Genomic DNA, 22509 nt, shown 5'->3' with positions numbered 1-22509 from the left:
CAAACATATCTAAATATTGACATTGCGTGAATGCATGTTTTCTTTTCGATCGGCAAGATTTATATTTCTCTGTTAACTTAAAAGTGAACTAGTCGTTTAAAACATGTATCACCGTATTTTAAAACATGTCAATGACAGAACATTTTTCTTCTTCTTTATTTGCTATATTTAGCTCATTTAGCTCGAGTTATTATGATTGCTCCGGCAACGTCGCAATTATCATGCAAAAGACACTAAATCTTATGCTGCCAATTATTCAAAGATTTTAATAAGAGAGTCAACATGAAACTTGAGATTATTAAACATTGCGGTTATTATATTATTTTTGAAATAATATTATTAATACTTTCAAATTTGGACCATTATTTTATCATTTTAAGAGTTATCAAGTTATCTGGATGCACGTACATACCTTTGTACTCATCTTCACACAACTCTTTATAAATAAAATTGTTCTTTATATGTTATTAAACCTAGTCCCATACAGGGCATGCATAACTGATAAAAGAGCGAATTAAACACGTGAAATGTAAAAAGGATATAAATAAGGTCACAATTCTATATCATTAACATTATAGGCTTGATAGATTGCATATATACAATACAAATTATCTCAAGTTAAAATATTTCATAAAGAATTTAAACTTCTGTACTATCACTAACTAGCAGTGACTATATCATAAAAAAATGTTCTGACCATCCTTTCCTAAATAGATCTATATTAAACCACGCTGTGTACAACGCTCATGTATACAACAAATCGTCAGTTAACACAATTACATCCGCAGATACAAGATGTTTCAAGATTTATTTTCAATATATGCAAAAGTCCCACAATAGCGGGAAACATAAGCAAACTTGCGACATACATAAATGCATACATACATACATACATACATAGAATAACGTAACATAATGTAGTAGAAAACGGCTATTGAGATTTCCAAAAACAGAGCCTAACACATTCATATTTATTTAAGCTATAAAGTTGAGCTGTGTGTATATATATATGTAAGCGAAAAGTAATAAATATAAAAAAACTCAATCATCAAAAACACAAAAGGGTCATAACTTATCTTTTGCATATTGTAATTTAAGACATGATTTAAAGTTGTATAGTGAAACACATGTAGTTCTAATAAAATGTTGTATTATTTCCATACAAAAAATACTAAGATTCTTTAGTTTATATGTATTTTCCTATGTGAGCAGGCTTACAAATTTAAACATACTAAGCCTATTCATGTAAAAGTTATCTATGTATATTTTCTATCATTTTCAAAGTCTGGACATAAAAAAAGACAATGAAAATTATCGCCAAGATATATATCGTTTTACATATATTACATTTATGGTCTTGAGTAGGTATATTTCTGCTACCGTCCTATTTCAATTGAAAGGCGATGATTTCTTGTTCAAAAAAAAGTAATAATTTCTTAGCTAAATTGCCTGGTAGTTTATCTATGTAACAGCTTCTCGAAAATCCTTTTTGATATATTTGTTAAGAAATGATAGAATTTGTATTAATTTGTGATATGAACAAAAGTAGAAATGAATACCACTTTCTGTTAGTATGTCCTAAGTATAGAGATCTCAGAAGGGAATGTTTACGCAAGTTATTATTGTGTTTGGCCTACTATGAATAAATTCAAATATTTAATGAATACAAATTGTGCTCAGTTGCTGAATAAAACAGCTAAGTTCATTTATTTGGCAAGTAATAAACGTGAGTCATTACACTGACATAACATTTCACTATACCTGTATTTTTTAACGACGAGTGTCGTTTAACTTCATAGGATACAATTTAAGTATAGTTTATAAAAACTAAAGTTGACTAAGTTTTTCTGATCAAAATGAATTCTAACAAACATGATATCGGTTAAAAAAATTTTACATCAAATAATCATAATAAAATACGTGCTCTGAAATAAAATATAATGTATGTAATTTTTAATAATAGACTAACATACATGTGCGTTTATTTAAAGGGTATTTTATTTAAAGGGTTATAAAGCTATAATCTTTACAAACATGTATCATTTATAAGACTATTTTCTTTCATACAAACATTTTGGAAAGTATTCTCCTTTTTTCAGATATAACATTACTTGTTTGTAGCGGATATATAGCTTTATACACTTTATCAAAAATTATTGTCATGAATTATGCGTAATGTATATAGTTTGTTAAATGTTAACTGAAACTGGTGTTTGGGTAACAGTAACGAAGCTGATAAAATGGTCATTCTAGCAAATTGTCTGACAAGTGATAATCAGACGTCAATTACTCTTGTAGCTATCTAAATATAAACATGTACTTGATTATCATGTAATGGTAACGCTTTTTATTTTGTTTCGGAAAAGAGGTACCTGTACGTGTTACGTTGCTACTTAGCTCCTTCTGATATGCTATTTATCGTATAGCATGTCTTTGTAAGGGAACATAAGGTTCAAAAGCGATTGAAATATTACTATATATCATTTTCCAATATACCCTTCACTAGTTCTCACAATGATTGTATATTATGTATTTATATGTCTCATATTTATGTTCTATGCACTTATCTAGTGGGTTTCTTTTTTGTACTTTGAAAAGAAATTAAAGGATAAAAGCTTTGTATGTTTGGTAAGAGATTTAAAAAGATTGGTTTATTAAATCTATTTACTAATTAATTTATAATTATATCATTCTCGTTATGTACATACTTTTCTCATTATGTGTTTATTGAACCGCCGAACATGGCGATGGACATTGTAAAATGTTTTTGCCAATAAATATTTTGAATCTTGAATCTTGTATCAGAAGTGTTATTTTGTTCAGAACGCCAATTTTGCGAGTAAATATCTTTTAACTTTTGAAATGTTGTTTTTATCAACCACTTACTATTGCTAGAACTTTGTACCAAATCCCAGAAAAACCAGTTTCACATAAATATTGTTTTACATTTTCTATCCACAATGATTTAACTTTATTATATATATGTAATTTACGTAAGAAGATATATACCTTTAAAGATAATTTTGTTGGTTCAACACTATTGATATTTTCAACAAGTCTTGCCCAAAATATAATTACTCTCTGTTTGATGTGCACACTGAGTGGTAGAGGACCTGTTTCACCATATATCATATAAGACAGGGTTATCTTTTTAAATTTAAATATATATTTGAGAAATACAGCTGAATTTTCTCTAAAACATTAACATTTCCATATCCCCAAATTTCGCTTCCGTACAGTAAAATAAGCTTGATAGTTTTTTTCAAATAATCTAAATTGTAGGTCAAATGGTAAAGTCTAAGTTTAAATTTCCCCCAGTAATGTAAATTGTGCCTTAAGTTATTAGCTTGCTCAGCTATTTGTATTTTTGATTTGTAAAACGAACAACTTTTATTGAAAAATATCCCTAAATATTTATATTCATTTACAATTTCCAAGAAATGTTGGCCAATTTTAAAGACATATTTTATTTTGGACGTCCTTTACTAAATATCATAACTTTGGTTTTATTTACAATTATATTTTATTTCCACGTTTCACAATATATTTTAAACAGATCTAAAGCCTTTTGAAGATCAATTTCATTTTCACTGAAGATCACTGTATCGTCGGCATTAAGCAAAATAAAAAGTTTAAGATAGACATGTACGCCTTCAATGAAGTTCGAAATATTGACAAGCTCATGTGTAAAAAACTATTTCTAATTAATGCAAGGAAAGCTGTGAAATGTTTATGCCACTATCGAAATTTTGAATTTTTTTTTCTACCATAGAATTATTCATAGATCGGTCAACGATAGGGCTCTATGTATGAGAAATACAAAAGTGTTACAATTTTATTTTGATCGTATTACTGTTCAAAGTATATAAAACATTTTGTCCTGCCATCCTAGGAAAACCCACTGAATGGCTATTGGATTTAGGCAATAGTTGGATAACACAGGTCATTAAAGACGATAAAATGCAGAAGATATAAAAAGTCTGTATTGACAATACATTAAATTTTTATTTTTCTTCCTAAAGATAATTTTACTACATTTGTATTATTATTATTTGTATACAATTTGAATGGTCATCTTTGATACAAACAAGAAAATAGTTTCTTGTAAAAGTTGCCGGAAAGTTTTATCTGGTATGACATAATTTACCGTTATGTGTAAGAAAATTCTAATTGATGTAATGACATAAATTTTTATGGAAAAATTGTTATATTAAGGTAAAGAATTTTAAGTATAATGGAATATGGTAAAATATGCAAGAAAAATATCTGACGTATGTTTGTGGTTCGGATCGGAATATCAGCCCCTCGGGAACCTGACCATGGGCCTAAACTCGACAAGGCTCTTCATTCCCCCTCGAACGGATATTCCGATCCAAACCCCAATTACATATAACAGATAAATTTTTTACGGTATTTCTTTTGAGTAGCGGGTAGTACGTTCGCTTTGATAGTGTATCATATGATATAGTTTTAAACAATAAAGACAGTCACACCACATTACTTTTTTCCAGAATATTCAAATAAAGATATTCCTCTGTTAAAAAAACTTTTTCAAAAATGTTAAACTCTGTAATTGTATCACCACCAAGATACAAGGACTTTCTAATTTAACACAGAAAATTCGACCTGGCATTAGGAAAAATTCCAAACCCTTTAACACATACTCAATATTAGAATACAATCATTTAAAACATATATTTAAGAAGCAATATTCTTTTAAACTTTACGCACTTGAAAGTGCCCTCGTGTGCATGAATGTAGCTAATTAATAAGAATAATGATTAATAAGTAATAAATAACAAATACAAATAAAGCAGAGACTCATATTTTAGATTACTTCATATAGTTGTTGACCTATATACGTCTCTAATATAGTTGTATTACGGAAACAAATACATAAACGAATACCATAACATCCGAAATCAGATATCATCTACCTATGATAATATTATACATATTGTCATTGAGATGAACAAATAATGTGTAGTTATTTTAGGTAGTGTACTTATTATCTTGTTGTGGGACATACCAAAAAGAGACAATGTAATCAAGTATAGGTTGGTTAATGAAGAAAATATTTGATTACATAGTATAAGAAAAGCAGATAATTATCTACACATTTGATTTATAAAAGTTCTTTATTAACTGAACGTCTTCCAAATCATTCTGCATTCTTTTGTACCTAATTAATTGTTCCAAAGATACAAATTTTATACCGTAGCAATATCCAAAATTATGGGGATCATAAAATAAGGCCCATTTATTAGTTGTTACATTTGAGCCAAATTGATCTTTTCGATCTCCTTTTGATAGGGATTTGTCTTTGAAAGCGTGTGCTTGGAAAACTATTTTGCGCTCTTTCCCAAGTAAAGCTAATTCATTTATAATTTCACGTAAAAATAATAGGTGTATGTCTGTTCGTTTACGTATACCATATATAGCAAGCACAGTTCCAGAGTTAACCATGACATCATCCCTCCCAATAAATATCCCTGGTAACGCTTTTATTGGTTTGTTTATATAACGTCTTGCCATTTCATTCGCGATCAGGTAACACTCTGACGCGTTTTTAGCATAATTCATAAATTGTATAGAATTTGAATTAAGAATCATTTCTGCTAATATCAAGTTTCTTTCAATAGTTTCTGGAATATGGACTGTAGATGTCTGATCTGTGTCGTTGTACAGTTTTCGGATCCGTGTTTTACATTCATCAAGATGTTTAATACCTTTTGTAAAAATAAAAAGGAACTTTCCAATGTATGTTGAATTAAATTTCGACATAATTTTTTTCAATTTTGTGTAAGTGAAAGGTTGTTTTCCATACATGTGGGTTACTAATTGTTGCATTCCGTTTCTTGTAAAGTTGACTTGTACTTCATAAAAAATGCTATTATCTTTTGAGCATTGCATCTCTACAATCTCTCTCATCGCTTCATCTTTATTGTAATTATTGGACAATACAGAAACAATAAACACAAAACTTTTCAAATACGGCAGAGTCATCTGAATCTTCATCCATTCTAAAACAACAATATTTAGTCTCTCTTGTGACATTCCGCTCTTTCTGAAAAAATTATAGTCCCAATTAAAGGCATTCTGTGTGTACTGATGATGTTCAAAGCTGGCATTTTGTGATAGAACTACGGCTGCCGATATTCTATGAGCACCATTCATAAGGAAACCGGTGTTATCCAGTGGAATTCTTGATACACTAGAGTTAAATCCATTTTCTTTAATATCATCAATTGTTTTATGAAATGATGAAATGAAATCTGACTGGTTTAGTTTATTTTTGCACGGTATTTTACCATCAAACCATGTCTCCTTTAGGTTACTACAATATTCCTTAAAATGATTCCAAACCCGTAAGTGGTCTAAATACGCCTGCAGTATTTGCTGTGGTAATTCACTTTTATAAACATAGAAATATGCATAAACCATTTTGACAATAACATCAAATCGTCGTGACTGCAGATAGATAGAAGGATTTTCGCTTGAGTCATCCCTATTGTGTTTTGTAGGTGTTGTGTTATAAACGAGAGATACTTTAGTTAGAACAAAAACAAAGATTGTAGAAACAATACAAATGCATAGCAAATATCGTTTTGATGTTGTGACTAGTCCATAACGCGTCATCCTTTGTAATAACATTGTAATGAAACTGTTGATTTGGTTTCAGAGGATTTCACTGATAATTTTACTGATGTTTTCTTTATTATACAATTCTGCAAAATTCAGCACAACAATGGTTATTGGCAATATAAATCAGAAGCATCTATTTTATAAATCATAAATTGAATTTTTTTGCCGTGTCATTTAGGTAAAACGATTCAACCTACTTTTGAATTTAAATGCTCAGAATTCCAACAATGTTACATTGATTTAGTATTGATGATGATATTTGCTTCCTTGCCTGAAAATAGATCGTGAAACGTGTTTAGTGCGTTATGCATATAAATAAACAACTATTATATAGTATCTATATTATAATACCCCACGTTTTGAACCGCCGATTTCGTTATAATTGTGTCGCTTATGGTATTCTGTCCAACTTTTCATTCCGATAAAAAGCTTAAATTTGAAAATTCTTTTGGTTTAAACATATTTATTTTTTCAATATGTTACAATATTCATATCAAACACAAAATTTATACAAAAACATGATACAGTGGATTGAACTGGAAGCTCAAAGCTTATTGTAATTCTCTCCACTTCTAGCTAGACATCGGTACAGATTTTGGCGATACAGATGATTAAATAAATTGTTACATCCTAGATAAAATATGTTAACATGATTATAGGAAAATACGACATAGTTAGAACAAATCAATCAAAAATAAATTGAGAGAAAATCATAAAGAAGTGTTAAGAAGTTTAAATTAGGAGAGAAATCCGAGTAAAGAAGAAAAAATGAGAAAATTTAAAGATAAAAAGAAGTGTGAAGCTATAGAATTGGGCGAACTGCAGAATGACACATTCATAAAGATAATGGACCTTTTCAGATCAGTCAAAACGTTTAGACTTTTCAATATAAGTGTGAACAACTTTGAATATACCTTCATTCTCTCCAACTGATAAAGATGTGATTCCTGAAATAATGGTTTGAAGAGAAACAATACAATAAGTATTGATAACATTTATCAAGAAGGTCTGATATCATCATACTGCCTACAATGCAAGAAGAAGTGAGAGACTGTTTCGCGTAATCCACAGGTACAAAGAGGTGATGGGATTATATTTTTGGAAAATAGGTCATCTGCAAGTAAGCTACAATTTGTACGAATACAGACGTGAATAATTTGATATTTACGTTTTCCAAAGTAGAAGTATTGCGGTACAGTTTTTATTTGTTTAAAAAATTCTTTCTTAAAAGTTGAAACTGTTGCTGTCTTTTTAGAGATATAGGAAGTTATTGGTGTTCTCTCGATCCGGTTACGGAGGAGATAATTTTCGTTATAAACTAATGGCGGACGTAAATCTGACATATAAGATGGCGTTGGACTTCATTTTGTAGAAAAGGAGTAGCTTATGTTTCTGACGTCTGGATTCTAAACTGTCACAACCAACTTTATCAAGAAGCTTTTGCAAAGAGACTAGTTTAGTTGCACCTGTAACAATACGGACAGCCTCATACTGGACATTTTCAGCGGTTTTTTGCTCGCGTGTACAATTGTCAAAACTATATCACCATATTCTAATAATGGACGAATTCATGAAATGCATATAGTTTGTAGCGATTGACGTTCAAGAGTGAACTTAAACTTCCGCATTATATTTATGCGCTGATAAGCCTTTCCAAGTACAAAATCAATATGAGTATTCCATTTCAAATTATTTGCAAAAATAAGACCAAAATGTTTGTGTCTAGATACCTCCTGAATCTTAACATTGTTCATAAATACACGAGGAAGATTTGAGGTGTTTGGTTTACGAGAAATGATTAGAGATTCTGTTTTCTTAGGGTTGAATTTCACTAGCCACTTTGAGGCCAATCTTGATATTGTTTGTAAGTCAGCGTTCAAAGTCTCGGCTGCACATTCTGAATCTTCGGCTGTAATGATAAGACTGGTATCATCCGCGAACAGGCGTTTATTAGCTTTAATGTCGGCAACAATATCATTGATAAAAATGAGAAAAAGAAGAGGGCCTAAGATGGACCCTTGAGGTACACCTGCTCTGATGAAATTCCACCTTGATGTTGCACCTGGAACAACAACCCTTTGTTTTCTGTTCGACAGATAAGAGGTGAACCAATCCAAAAGATTTCCTTTAATTTCGAAACTTTTCAATTTATATAAGAGGCCTTTATGCCAACCCCTATCAAAAGCTTTGCTGATGTCGCAAAATACTGCTCGGACCTCTTTTCCAGAGTCAATTGCCTCAGTAAAAAATCGTACAGGTAAGTAAGCTGATTTACGGTTGAATCGCCGGGGACAAAACCTGACTGAAAAGGTCTTAAAAAGTTATGTGATAAAAGATGGTTATATATGTATTTAAAAACAATTCTTTCAAAAACCTTCCCTGTTGTACATAAAAGAGATACAGGACGGTAATTCCCAGGTAGAGATCGATCTCCGGATTTTAAAATTGGATAGACATTGGCTTTTTTCCACGCTTGAGGATATCTAGATGTACGAAGAGACTGATTGAATAGTTCTGAAAAAGGAATAGACAATTCTTTGGAAAGTTCTTTAAGAACCCTGTTGTTAATTCCATCATAGCCCGATGTTTTACCTAAAGTAAGCGTTTTGTAGTATTGACTCTACATCGGTAGCTTGCGTAACAATTGAATCTAATTTATGAGGTGAAAGCTCTTCTTCCTCGATAATCTATGTAGGGTTTTCATCTAATACTGTTTGATCACGGAAATAGTTGTTAAGAATATCAGCTTTACAATGTACATTTTCCAATAGATCGTCACCGTCTTGCAACGGTGGTATTGTTGAATAGTCATTTCATGTTTTATAGAAGATTTTAGACAAGACAACCAAGACATAGTTGACCTAGATGTAGTTTGAAGGTTTGCAGCAAGTTTTTGGATGTGATCATCTTTAGTCTTTATTATATCTGAAATTGATTGATCTAAATTTTGTCCAGTCAGCTGCATTGTTTGTTCGTTTCGTTTTTCTGCATGCTCTGCGTCTATGTCGTATTTGGAATTTTATGTGTGATGTTATCCATGAAAGGTCCCTTGGACGAACTGTTATTTGTTTATTTGAATACAAGATTTCGAACATTTAAAATGACATCAGAAATATTATTGGCATATGTATCAATGTTTGTGTCCTTCAGTTCTTCCCAGTTGACAGCTGCAGCTTTCTCTCTAAGATGCTGTAAACCTTTGTCAAAAAGCCAGATATGTGGTTTAAAAGACGCCATCTTATGTTTCTTAAGAGTAAGAAAACCATATACAGGGCAGGCAATGATAACGTATTGTTTGATCTAAACAAGGGTCACTTACTCCTGAGTAAATAATGAGAGAAGGATTTGATGTAATTAAAAGATCAATGAGAGAATATGAATGTTCTGTAAAGTGAGTTTGGTCTTGTATGCATTGAGAGAGAGAGAATTGTTGACAAAAGGTTTTTATGTTTGTTGCTAAGACTCTGGATTTTGCATGTTTATATTGAAATCACCAGTTATGATGATATCCTTAATGCCTATATCCACAGCAAAATGTATCGAGTCCTCAATACAACTGTGTCTGTAAGCTGTTGCATTGGGAGGTCTGTAGAATACTCCAAAAAGTATGTGTCTCGTAGCTGTTACAAGTTCAATCCAGATAGACTCGACACCAGGGATTTCTAGATCATGTCGACGCTCGTAGTGAATATTATGTTTTACATATAAGAGTACACTACCATGGCTGTCACCAAGCCTGTCTCTTGTTATATATGCAACTTATTACATGTATATAATTTATATATGACCAGTTGGTATTTCCAATATTATCATTGTTCTATTTTTAGAACATAAATTACATGTATGTACTAGAACGTTCTTAACTATTGTAGAAAACTCATGCATTATATTTAGATAGAAAATTTCTGGAATGATCTTTATTGGTGAAGTTGCTAGATTATGATTACTGTAGTAAATGGAAGACTATTCTAGACACTTCTTAGTTAATATATATAGATTGACATTTTTCATTACCTTTTCCTTTTAAGTCATCAGTGATCTTTTAGAAATCAATATATTTGGAGTATTATTCAACTTGGATATAAAGTGATTTATTGGAGCTTGGATTTTAAAATAAATTATTCTTGTGGATTTTATTGTGGGAATTTATTCTAAAGTGTTCTTGGATTTAACTTGGATTTAACTGAGCTATTGAAAAAGGATCATTCCAGGATCAGACTAGACATTTGTAATTTTTATTTGGACTTCAGGTATCTTTGTAAAGATAATTTGTTATTTTATTTTTCTTTAGTAATTTTTCTGTAATAAATTTGTTATTGTTACAAGTTTGTTGCTGGCTTTTCTTTCTCGTTACGCCTGGCTCGTAACAGAAATTGGGGGCTCGTCCGGGATTGAATATTTCTTTTTGGCTACATTATTGGAAATTATTACCGTTTATTTTACATTTTATTATTACCGTATTTACTCATTTGAGTTGATATCATAGTTGTTCTATTAAGTGTGCCTTTCAATTCTGAATTTTTTTTTACACTTTAAAACCAGCAGCAAGCAGTCATGTCTTTTGATTTAGAAAAGTTTGTAGCTGAGCCTTCCCAGGAGTTATTAGATTTGGCTAAGAAAACTGATTTGCTTGATCATGCAAAAAAGTATAATTTATCAGAAATTAAATCTTCAATGCGTAAACAAGAAATTAAAAATCTTCTGATTCATTATTTTGTGGATGAAGATATTTTTGGACAAGATGCACTTTCTCACATTATTGAAAAACACTCTGAAATTTCTGAAATAAAAATAAAAGAGCTTGAAATTCAATTTAAATTTGAACTAAAGAAAATGAAATTAGAAAAAGAAAGGGAAGAAAGGCAGTTACTGTTAGAAAAAGAAAGGGAAGAAAGGCAGTTACAGTTAGAAAAAGAAAGGGAAGAAAAAGAAAGGGAAAGGCAGTTTGAAAAAGAAAGAGAAGAAAGAGAATTTCAGTTAAGAATGAGAGAATTAGAAATCAAAGAGAGAGCAAATCAGTTTGAACATAGAATAAATTCAAAATTTGATGTCACTAAAAATATTAGGCTTGTACCACCTTTCCAAGAAAAAGAAGTTGATAAGTATTTTCTTCATTTTGAAAAGGTTGCTGAAAATTTAAAATGGCCAAGAGAGCACTGGACATTACTTTTACAGATCGTCTTAACTGGTAAAATATGAAAAACAAGATCAACAAGGTAAGGCGGCGTTCAATGAACGCAACCCCCATATGACCCAGCAACAAGAACCAATGGCAAGGAGCCCAGGCGGACCCCAAACATAAAAAGGACAGGGCAACGACACGTTAATTATTAAATGATAAATAATTTGTAACTGATTAGGAATTCAAAGAAAATAATAATAGGCCCACAAAGGGGAAGGGGACAGGAGACCGGGGGAAGGGGGTTAATCAAAGAAATAAAAACTAGAGGCAATGGGGAAGATACTTACCGTAGACGAGAAAACAACAAGGGACACAAGCAAAAGTGTCACCAAAACAGTATGAAACAACATAGACATACATCTGAGGAACACAGTGGGGCGCCGCCTTGGAACGGTCAGCAGCATAATAATGACTGCTGGGGAGTTTAAACCGGTTAATGGTGCACCAAACCTCGCTCTTAGCCCCACCATGTTCCTATAAACGAGACAGTGTAAATAAAATGAATCCCCGCCAAGTGAAATTCTAACAGTTGTCATGGTTACAAAAGGTTAAAAAAGTAAAACACTAAAATGATCATGTAGAAACATATAAAAGTAAACCCAATGACCATAACCAAAGTACTCAATGTCCTAAAGGAAGACAGAGCAACAAGAAAATCACCTACAAGGGCCCGACGAAGCAAGGCAGAAGTTGAGCATTAAGACAATTCAGTCCCAAAGGGCTTTAAGAACTATCCATCATAGAGTCTCCCACTTGGTCCGTCAGATGCAATCAAAAGAGGAAAGCGTAGTGTCCAACTGTAAAAGGGTTGAACACTAAACATGCAGTATGTCTTAAAATAGTAGGGTCATAACCTCTTTTAATAAAACGTTTAATAATTTTAGTAAAAACAGCAGAAAAATTACCATGACCCAAAATCTTACGAAGTTTGTAAACCACATCGCCATAAAAACCAGGCTGGCTAATCCCTTGTCGCAGAAGAGTTTTTAAATCACTATTGAATTTAGAAATTAAATCAAAGTTACGATTGTAAAATTTAGTAAAATATTTCCGTAATTTATGATAGCGGTAGCCCTGTTTTAGAAGCTTGCTGGTAATAAAAATATTCCGCTCGTTGAAATCCTTTACGTTGTTACAAGCTCTAGCGAATCTAATTAACTGAGAAACATAAACCCCGTAGGATGTTACATGGGGTACGTCTCCATCCAAATGTGGATAATTAACTATACAAAAGTCAAAGTCATCTCTTTTATCATAAATTTTCGTGTGAATAGAATTGTTGTTGATAGTAATATGAAGATCCAAAAATGATGTACTAAAATTTCAAGAGTTCGTTTTATTAAGTTGTAGTTCATGCGGATAAATGTCAGACACCATTTGATCAAAATAAGGATTGTCTAAATTAAAAATATCATCAACTCGTGAAATCTATACACAACTTACTGTTGAACAAAGCTCTAATTATGATAATGTAAAAGAATTAATTCTGAAAGGTTATGAGTTAGTACCAGAGGCCTACAGGCAAAAATTCAGAAATTCTAAGAAAGAAATTGGTCAAACCCATGTCGAATTTGCAAGAGAAAAAGAACAACTTTTTGATCGGTGGTGTCTATCTAAGAAAATTAATAAAAAATCATGAAAAGCTTAGACAGCTCATGTTAGTTGAAGAGTTTAAACGTTGTATTCACTCTGATGTTAAGTCTTTCTTAGATGAAAAACAGGTAGAAACTTTAGAAGAAGCTGCCCGTCTAGCTGATGATTATTCTTTAACCCACAAAGTCTCATTTATAAATAAAGGGAAGTCCACACCCTCACATTTTAATTTCAAGTTCTGTTCTGGTAATTTATCTGGCTCATCTAGTCAGTCAAATACTCCCAAACCAAAGTCATCTGATGAACATAAAGGTCATAGTCCCTTATCTCGTCCTACATGCAATTATTGCAAGAAAACTGGACATCTTATTTCTGATTGCTTTACCTTAAAAAGGAGGCAACAACAACGTGATGAGGCCAAACCCACAGGTCTTACCACTTCAAGGTCTGAACCTCAGTCTTGTATTGAAAATAATGCAATTTTGAAAGGTTAAAGAACCCAAGTCTGATTCTATAATGGAGATTTATGAACCATTCTTTCGGAAGGTTCCGTGTCACTTATCGGTGATACTTGCCCACCTACTCCTATTACAATTTTAAGAGACACAGGACCTTCTCAATCTCTTATTTTAGCAGATACACTGCCTTTTTCTGAGAAGACTTCTTCTGGATCTAGTGTCTCCTTATTCAGGGTGTAGAGTGTGGTTTTTCTAATGTCCCTCTCCATAATATTTATTTGTCCTCAGATTTGGTAACTGGGCCGGTGGCTGTAGGTATAAGATCTTTCTTACCCTTTAAAGGTGTTCATTTATTGCTAGGTAATGACTTAGCTGGAGATAAGGTAGTGGTTAATCCACTTGTAACTGACACTCCTTGTGTGGATCAGATCCCTGACCCCATTGAGCAGGAAATTCCTGACCTTTACTCTTCATGTGCAGTTACTCGAGCTATGGCTAAGAAGGCCATTCAAGAAGATAATTATTGTTCAGATATTGACTTAGCTGATACTTTTATAGGTCAGTCTTTTGATAATGATATAAATTTTTCTCTTACTCCTACTCTGCCTGAAACTCAGACAGATTTTTCAATATCTGATTTTTCTACACCAAGATCTAAAGATCAAGGTCATGATACGCTGTCAAGGTCACAGCTTATCCAGGAACAACAAAATGATCCTGAGATTCTGTCCTTTTTCAAAGGCTTTTAGTGAAGATGAAGCTTTACAAGTCCCTGTTTGTTATTATGAAAAGAATGGGATTTTTAATGAGAAAATGGCGACCGCCCGATGTCCCTGCTGAAGAGGAGTGGACAGTTAATCACCAAAATTGTGGTCCCTAAATCATATCGCCAGGAAATATTAAGCTTGGCTCATGAAACACCCATGGCAGGTCATTTAGGTGTTAATAAAACCTACCATAAAATTCTCAATCATTTTTATTGGCCTGGTCTTAAAGCAGATGTATCTAGGTACTGTAAATCTTGTCATACTTGTCAGATGGTTGGAAAACCTAATCAGACAATACCTAAAGCTCATTTACAGCCTATTCCTGTATTTGATGAACCTTTTAGTAGAGTTATTATTGACTGTGTAGGTCCATTACCAAAAACTAAATCAGGTTCTCAGTACTTATTAACTATTATGTGTGCTTCTACGCGCTTCCCTGAAGCTATTCCTTTAAGGAATATTAAAGCCAAAACTATTGTCAAGGCTCTTGTGAAGTTTTTCACATTTGTTGGTTTACCTAAATCAGTACAGTCTGATCAAGGGTCAAATTTTATGTCTGGTATTTTCCAGCAGGTCATGCACGAATTAGGAATTACCCAATATAGGTCTTCAGCCTATCACCCTGAAAGTCAAGGTGCATTAGAAAGATTTCACCAGACTCTGAAAAATATAATTAGGTCATATTGTTTTGACACTGAAAAGACTGGGATGAAGGCATCCATTTTTGTTATTTGCTGTTAGAGAATCTGTTCAGGAATCTCTTGGCTTCAGCCTTTTTGAATTAGTAGTATTCGGTCACACCTGTCAGAGGACCCTTAAAACTTCTAAAGAGAGAAATTCCCTGTCTGAAGATGACATAATCTTTAAATTTGCTTCAGTATGTATCGGATTTTCGAAATAGGTTGACTAATGCACGTGAGTTAGCTAGGGTTAATTTAAAATCAACACAAAGCAAAATGAAATCAAGGTATGATGAGAATGCTCAGGAAAGAAGTTTTAACCCTGGTGATAGAGTACTTGCTCTTTTACCTTATACCTGGAAAACCATTACAGGCAAGATATTTGGTCCTTATTTTACTATTGAGAAGAAAGTCAGTGACTTAATTATGATTATTTAATACTCCTGGGAGGCGAAAGCAAAAACAAATGTGTCACATAAATATGTTAAAAAGAATATTTTGACAGAGATAGCAAAATTAGTAAACCGCTATATCTTTCGTAAACTCTGTTCCACAAAAAATCAATGTTCAATTGAATCTAATAGGTGTGAAATTTTGAAAAAGTCTGATCCTGGTTCAGCGAAGCTTGAAAACTCCTGATATCTGAAAAATCTGGATGAAAAACTTGATCACTTAGAACCGTCGAAAACGAGATGAACTGAAATTCAGCTTATTTATGAACATATGAACACTTCATTTCCTGATATCTCAACACACGAACTGACAATTTAATACATCCATGACGTTCATATCTTGAAAACTCTGAACCAATAAACAGCATCCATATAGAACGAATCCTATAAAACAAAAGTACTCTAAGACAAGAAGGTTCAGTATTTTATTGGATAATGACTTTATTGAACCTTTAAGACCGTCAAAGCAGTTACAGCTCTCCATGTATTCTCTGTTACCGAAATCAAATGGAACATATAGATGTGTACAGATTATCGTAAAAGTGAACTCTGTAACAAAAACTGATTTCATTTCCTATACCAAGAATTGAATGACTGTATTTGACAAAATTGGAAAAGCAAAGTATGTAACAAAGTTCGATCTTCCTAAAAGGCTTCTGGCAAGTTCACACTTACTGATAGAGCTAAAGAAAATATCAGCCTTTTAACACCAGACGGCTTGTATCAATATAAAGTCATGCCATTTGGTAATGAAAAACTCACCAGCAACATTTCAGAGAAGCTTATAAACATGGGGTAATATCTGGTCTACGCGGATGTGACGCATACATGATGACGCAATCATCTACTCTGATGAATGGGAGGAACATCTCAAAACTATTAGAGCATTCTTCGACCCGACTTAGTGATGCCTAAATTGACAGTTAATCTTGCAAAAAGTGAATTTTGTCATGCAATTTTAACATTTTCTAGGACATTAGTGGGACACAGGGTAAAGTAAAACCAATAGAAGGCTAAGGTCAAAGCTATCTCTGAATTTCCAGTGCCAACTTGTAAAAGACAACTGATGCGATTTCTTGGTAATGGCAGGGTATTATCGTAAATTTTGTAATAATTTTTTCGTTATTGCAGAACCATTGACAAATTTGCTAAAGAAAAGAAACAAATTCATTTGGAATGACAAAGTGTCAAATGGCATTTGACAGCCTTAAAGCCATACTTAAGAGTGCACCAGTTCTCTTGGCACCAGATTTTAATAAAAACTTTAAGTTAGCTGTAGATGCTAGTGGCATAGGTGCTGGAAGTGTATTGATCCAAGAAGACAACAATGGTGTTGACCATCCTGTTTGTTATTTTTCTAAAAAGTTTAATGAACATCAAGAAATTATTACTCTAACTATAGAGAAAGAGTGCCTTGGCTCTTATTCTTGCAATTCAGCATTTTGAAGTTTATCTAACTTCTTCAAAGTTGCCTGTTTTGTCTTTAGTGATCACAATCCCTCACTTTCTTGCATAAAAACTTAAAAAAGAAAATCAAAGGTTGTTGAGGTGGGAGCTTATTTTTGCAAGAATATAGTCTTGACATTAGACACATTAAAGGGAAAGATAATTTTGATCCCTGATGCACTTTCACGTGTCTAAAACTGTTATTTGCAGTATTTTAAATTAAACATGTATATGATATGATGAATTTTTTTTGTTGTTGTTTGCTATTGTTTGTAATACACATATATATGAATGAATGTATAAAATTGTTTAACATTTCTCCTATATTATTTGTTAAGTTACATTGTTTGGATTTATTGTAAAAGAAATATTCATTTCATTCATATTTCTTTTTCTTGAAGAGGGGAAGTGTTATGTATGCAACTTATTACATGTATATAATTTATATATGACCAGTTGGTATTTCCAATATTATCATTGTTCTATTTTTAGAACATAAACTACATGTATGTACTAGAACGTTCTTAACTATTGTAGAAAACTCATGCATTATATTTAGATAGAAAATTTCTGGAATGATCTTTATTGGTGAAGTTGCTAGATTATGATTACTGTAAAGTAAATGGAAGACTATTCTAGAAACTTCTTAGTTAATATATATAGATTGACATTTTTCATTACCTTTACCTTTTAAGTCCATCAGTGATCTTTTAGAAATCAATATATTTTGGAGTATTATTCAACTTGGATATAAAGTGATTTTATTGGAGCTTGGATTTTTAAAATAAATTATTCTTGTGGATTTTATTGTGGGAATTTATTCTAAAGTGTTTCTTGGATTTTAACTTGGATTTAACTGAAGCTATTGAAAAAAGGATCATTCCAGGATCAGACTAGACATTTGTAATTTTTATTTGGACTTCAGGTATCTTTGTAAAGATAATTTGTTATTTTATTTTTCTTTAGTAATTTTTCTGTAATAAATTTGTTATTGTTACAAGTTTGTTGCTGGCTTTTCTTTCTCGTTACGCCTGGCTCGTAACACTCTTCTTTCTTGAAATGAATTAAGCGAGAGAGTTGAGGAATCAATGAAATCGTTCAGTCAGGTCTCAGAAAACGAAAGAATATCAAAGTTCATGAATTCAGCAAATATGTTGTCAAGTTTATTTTTAATACTTTGTACATTGTAATGCATAAATGACAGGTACATAGCTAAATCTAGTGTGTCTGTTGAGGATATGGAAAAGGTAGAACTTGACCTTGGTGACACAGGTCCTGGGTTTGGATGGACATCTCCAGATAAACTGACGAATATAATTAGAAAAAAAAGCACTCTTGTTGTAGGAAAGAAAACCGTATATGACGAAATAGGAAAACAACACATTTGACATATGTTTATAGGATAACGGACATCTACGTTTTATGTATGTATGCCTGTAAGGCACCGTGTAAATGGAATCCCAGATATATTTCAGCAATGAAACCAAAGTATAGGAAAAAACAAATAAACCAAAACCATCACCGATAAAGTCAAACGCCATTTATATCTGAGTCTGAAAACCTTCATGACGACTGGCTTTGTTTACTTTACGATCATTATGTTATTCCTTGCTCACCCAATAAATTTCTTAAGACGGTCGTCAAGAAGTAAAGATCCATAATCAGAAATAAATTCTTTTATCCACAAAGTGTCTTCAGCAGCGTTTGATTAACAAATTTATTCACTGAAATTAATAGATATATCTTAAGATAAAACAAGCATGATAACTCTTTATCGAGCTTAACAAATACAGTCGGGCGTTCCTCGTACTTTTAGATCTTTAAATTCTTCCATTTATATCCCGTAGTGTATAAGTATAAAATATTCGCCGCTGCCGCATATTTACAATTATTTTTAAGAAAGCATAATTTTATATCCTATATAACCATTTTAACAAATTAGAATGCAGCAGATGTTTCAAATATAAGAAGTGGCTTTAAGTCGATAAAATATAACAATTGTCAATCAGATGTTATTCAAAAGAAGTTGTATTTTTACTAACACTGCCACCTCGAGATTTTGTTACTTGTGGTTTGATATTTTACACAAATGACCAGTTAAACGTCAAGTATATGCTTTAAAATGAATGTATCAATATTTGAATATCTATTTTATTGAAAGCAAAAGTTAATAAAAAATGTGTTCAATGTATTAAGTTTCACAAGCAGAAGCAATACTAACAAAATTATAAGAATATTATTTAGTTATAGTAAAGAATAAAATATACTATACCAATATTTCCACCTTACAGATCCTGTCACAACCATCTATTGACGGCACACTAGTGAATGTGCTCCAGGAAATGTTACAATAGGGACTTATCAGAGGCACTCCGGTGGTTTTTCATCGTGTATTTAGATATCATTTTACACTGTATAATCAAACACTTAATTTCTACATCCAATTTAATGCGATCAATACGTTTTAACAAAGCAAACAAATGGAGACAATGTTTTATTTATAACTTTAAAACAATAAGTTTACACGTAACTTCCTTGAACAAGCGAAAGAGAAATCCATCTTCATCATAATTATATTGCAGGTATGATAAATAATACGTGTGTCAATTATTTTTAAGACTTTAAACGAGAATATGAAGAACTTATACAAAACAAACAACAAACAAACATAGATTATTGTTCAATCTATAACACGGATTCTATTTTAACCAGAGATTAACATTTAAACAGAGATAAAAAAAACAATAGATAGGTTAAACGTGGAAATTTTATAAGAGCTGACAGAACATAGAGTTTTTAATTTTAGTCTAAGAGTGAACAGAATTTCATACCGCTGTATTATTAGCGTTTGGAACTTTTTATATTCAAAAAAAACATTAGCACAACATGCTCGTCTTTTTGATGTTATGTGGGCAACAATGTTTACATATTGTTATTCTCTCCTATTAATATAAAGAATTATTGATGTTATGCTAGATCAATTTCACCAGCTGTTTTCAGATTTAATCTGTTAAATTTACTGTCACAATATACAATTCAAACAAACGATATCATCTTCTGTCATTTTATCTTCTAATGATATATTTCAATAGTATATTGAATGAAAGAAACATTTTAATAAGATCTCGATAATATTCAAATGACTTGAAACTCGATACATTAGTTGGATTCGGTTTCTTTACATGTAAAAACCTCACAGTTTTAGGATATTAAAATGATCGTTTTAAGGCTTTCTATGGTTGAAGAAACACAAATAACATAAGGCTATGATACAATGGCAAACGGTAGCTAAACAAAAACTTCATGCAATAAAAGCAAACATAATATTATCTACAATTAAATTTCTTGAATATACTAATGTAAGTTACGTTAGTACATCTTGTGTTACATATTATCAATGCTTTCTTTTTATTCCATAATTATATATATATATATAATGTGATGGCTATTTCTTTTTATGTTTTCAATAATAATAATAATAATAATAATAATAATAATAATAATAATAATAATAGTAAAGAGAGAACTCATTCTATCAACATATCAATCATCTATGAGATCCCAAGGAAAAATATAACAAGGGTGCCATAGTCACAAAATACGCCCGTTTACGAAAAAGCTTTAGATGGAGATGGGGGCATTATGGATAAGTGTTATCTAGCAAGCAAGTTTTTATTCTTGGCACTGTGTTGTTAAATGAACCTTAAAACAAATCAATAGGGAAGATATGCACAGAATGCGTGACCTTGACCTTGGGTCGCAGGGACCTGAATTTTATGCACGGCACTCAGCCTCACAATGATGAACATTTGTGCCAAATTATATTGAAATCCCTCTATGCATGTAGAAGTTTTGCTCCAGACAAGTGTTTTTCTATGAGCTCTAACTGTGACCTTCACCTTTGACCTAGAGACTTGGTTTATGTGCAGGGCACTACGTCTCATGGTGGTGAACAATTCTATAAAAGTAACATTAAAATTCCTCCATGCATGTAGAAAATATGCTCCGGACAACATCTGGATATTTAATCATCTCCAGTGACCTTGACCTTGCAAATATTAACCTAAATTAAATGTGTAACACCTGTAGTCATGATAGTTACCATTTGTGCTACAATCCATCAATAAATGATGACTAAATGGTCCCTATAACCATCTTCAAATTTTTATCTGAACTTTGACCTCTATGTGTAACCTTGACTTTGGTCGCAGGGATCTGAATTTTGCATGCGACACTCAGCCTCACAATGGTGAACATTTGTGCCAAGTTATATTGAAAACCCCCTATGAATGTAGAAGTTTTGCTCCGGACAAGCGTTTTTCAATGAGCTCTAAGTGTGACCTTGACCTTTGACCTGGAGACAAATACCAAGTCTACAGAACACCATAGTTATCACAGTTAAGAATCTTGACCAATGAATGAAACATGTGTAAATAAATGTTACATTCTTTACAACATACTCAAGTCCAAGAAAGAGGATTATTTCATGCCCTTTGATTAAATTCTATTTTTAGAATTGAATAGAGATCAAGGGGAGTAATTGTGTAAGTCATTTATGAACAAAGTAATAACTTTGTTGTCTCCCTTTGATTAAATTCTATTTACAAAATCTGGATATTTCATCATCTTTAGTGACCTTGACCTTGTATATATTGACCTAAATTATATGTATCACAGCCATAGTCTTGATAATGACCATTTGTGTTACAATCCCTCAATAAATGATGACTAAATGGTCCATATACACATCTTCATATTTTTATCTGAACTTTGACCTCTATGTGTGACCTTGACCTTGGCCGCAAGGACCTGAATCTTGCACGCGACACTCCGCCTCACAATGGTGAACATTTGTGCCAAGTAATATTGAAAATCCCTCTATACATGTGGAAGTTTTGCTCCGGACAAGCATTTTTCAATAAGCTCTAAGTGTGACCTTGACCTTTGACCTAGAGACCTGGTTCATGTGCGCGACACTGCTCCTCATAGTGGTGAACATTTATATGAAGTTTCATTAAAATCCCTCCATACATGTAGGAGATATGCTCCGGACAAAATTGGACGCCGCCCGCCCGCCCGCCCGCCAGGGGCGTTCCCATAATACGTCCCGTTTTTCAAACGGGCGTATAAAAACATATTCAAACAATTCAAATACAACAATGCTACTACATACATGCAGCGAACAATTTCTATATATACCGATTTGTGACAATATCTTAAGTATGAGTTTTTAAATGGTTTACAAATTATCAGGTTTGATGTAACGAGGAAGGCCGTTCCAAATAC

At 32.2% G+C, this 22509-nt stretch overlaps 1 protein-coding gene across 3 annotated transcripts in view; it reads right to left on the bottom strand.

Moving 5' to 3' along the window:
* Positions 1–2646: 2646 nt before the first annotated feature.
* LOC132756325 (uncharacterized) overlaps positions 2647–22509 on the bottom strand; it is a 44187-nt gene continuing 24324 nt past the window's right edge. For 2 of the 3 annotated variants that reach the window (XM_060747368.1, XM_060747366.1), the window contains one exon: positions 2647–6916. In XM_060747368.1, coding sequence (XP_060603351.1) covers positions 5113–6654 — 1542 coding nt within the window. In that variant the 5' untranslated portion in view covers positions 6655–6916 and the 3' untranslated portion in view covers positions 2647–5112. Of the gene's footprint in view, positions 6917–19495; positions 19833–22509 lie in introns of those variants that run through there. The other variant, XM_060747369.1, reaches the window with a different exon arrangement.

Source organism: Ruditapes philippinarum, unplaced genomic scaffold (assembly GCF_026571515.1).
Source record: "Ruditapes philippinarum isolate M1 unplaced genomic scaffold, ASM2657151v2 ctg2111_1_1_1_1, whole genome shotgun sequence".
Lineage (NCBI taxonomy): Eukaryota > Metazoa > Mollusca > Bivalvia > Venerida > Veneridae > Ruditapes > Ruditapes philippinarum.
This window is presented reverse-complemented; position numbering and strand designations above follow the sequence as displayed.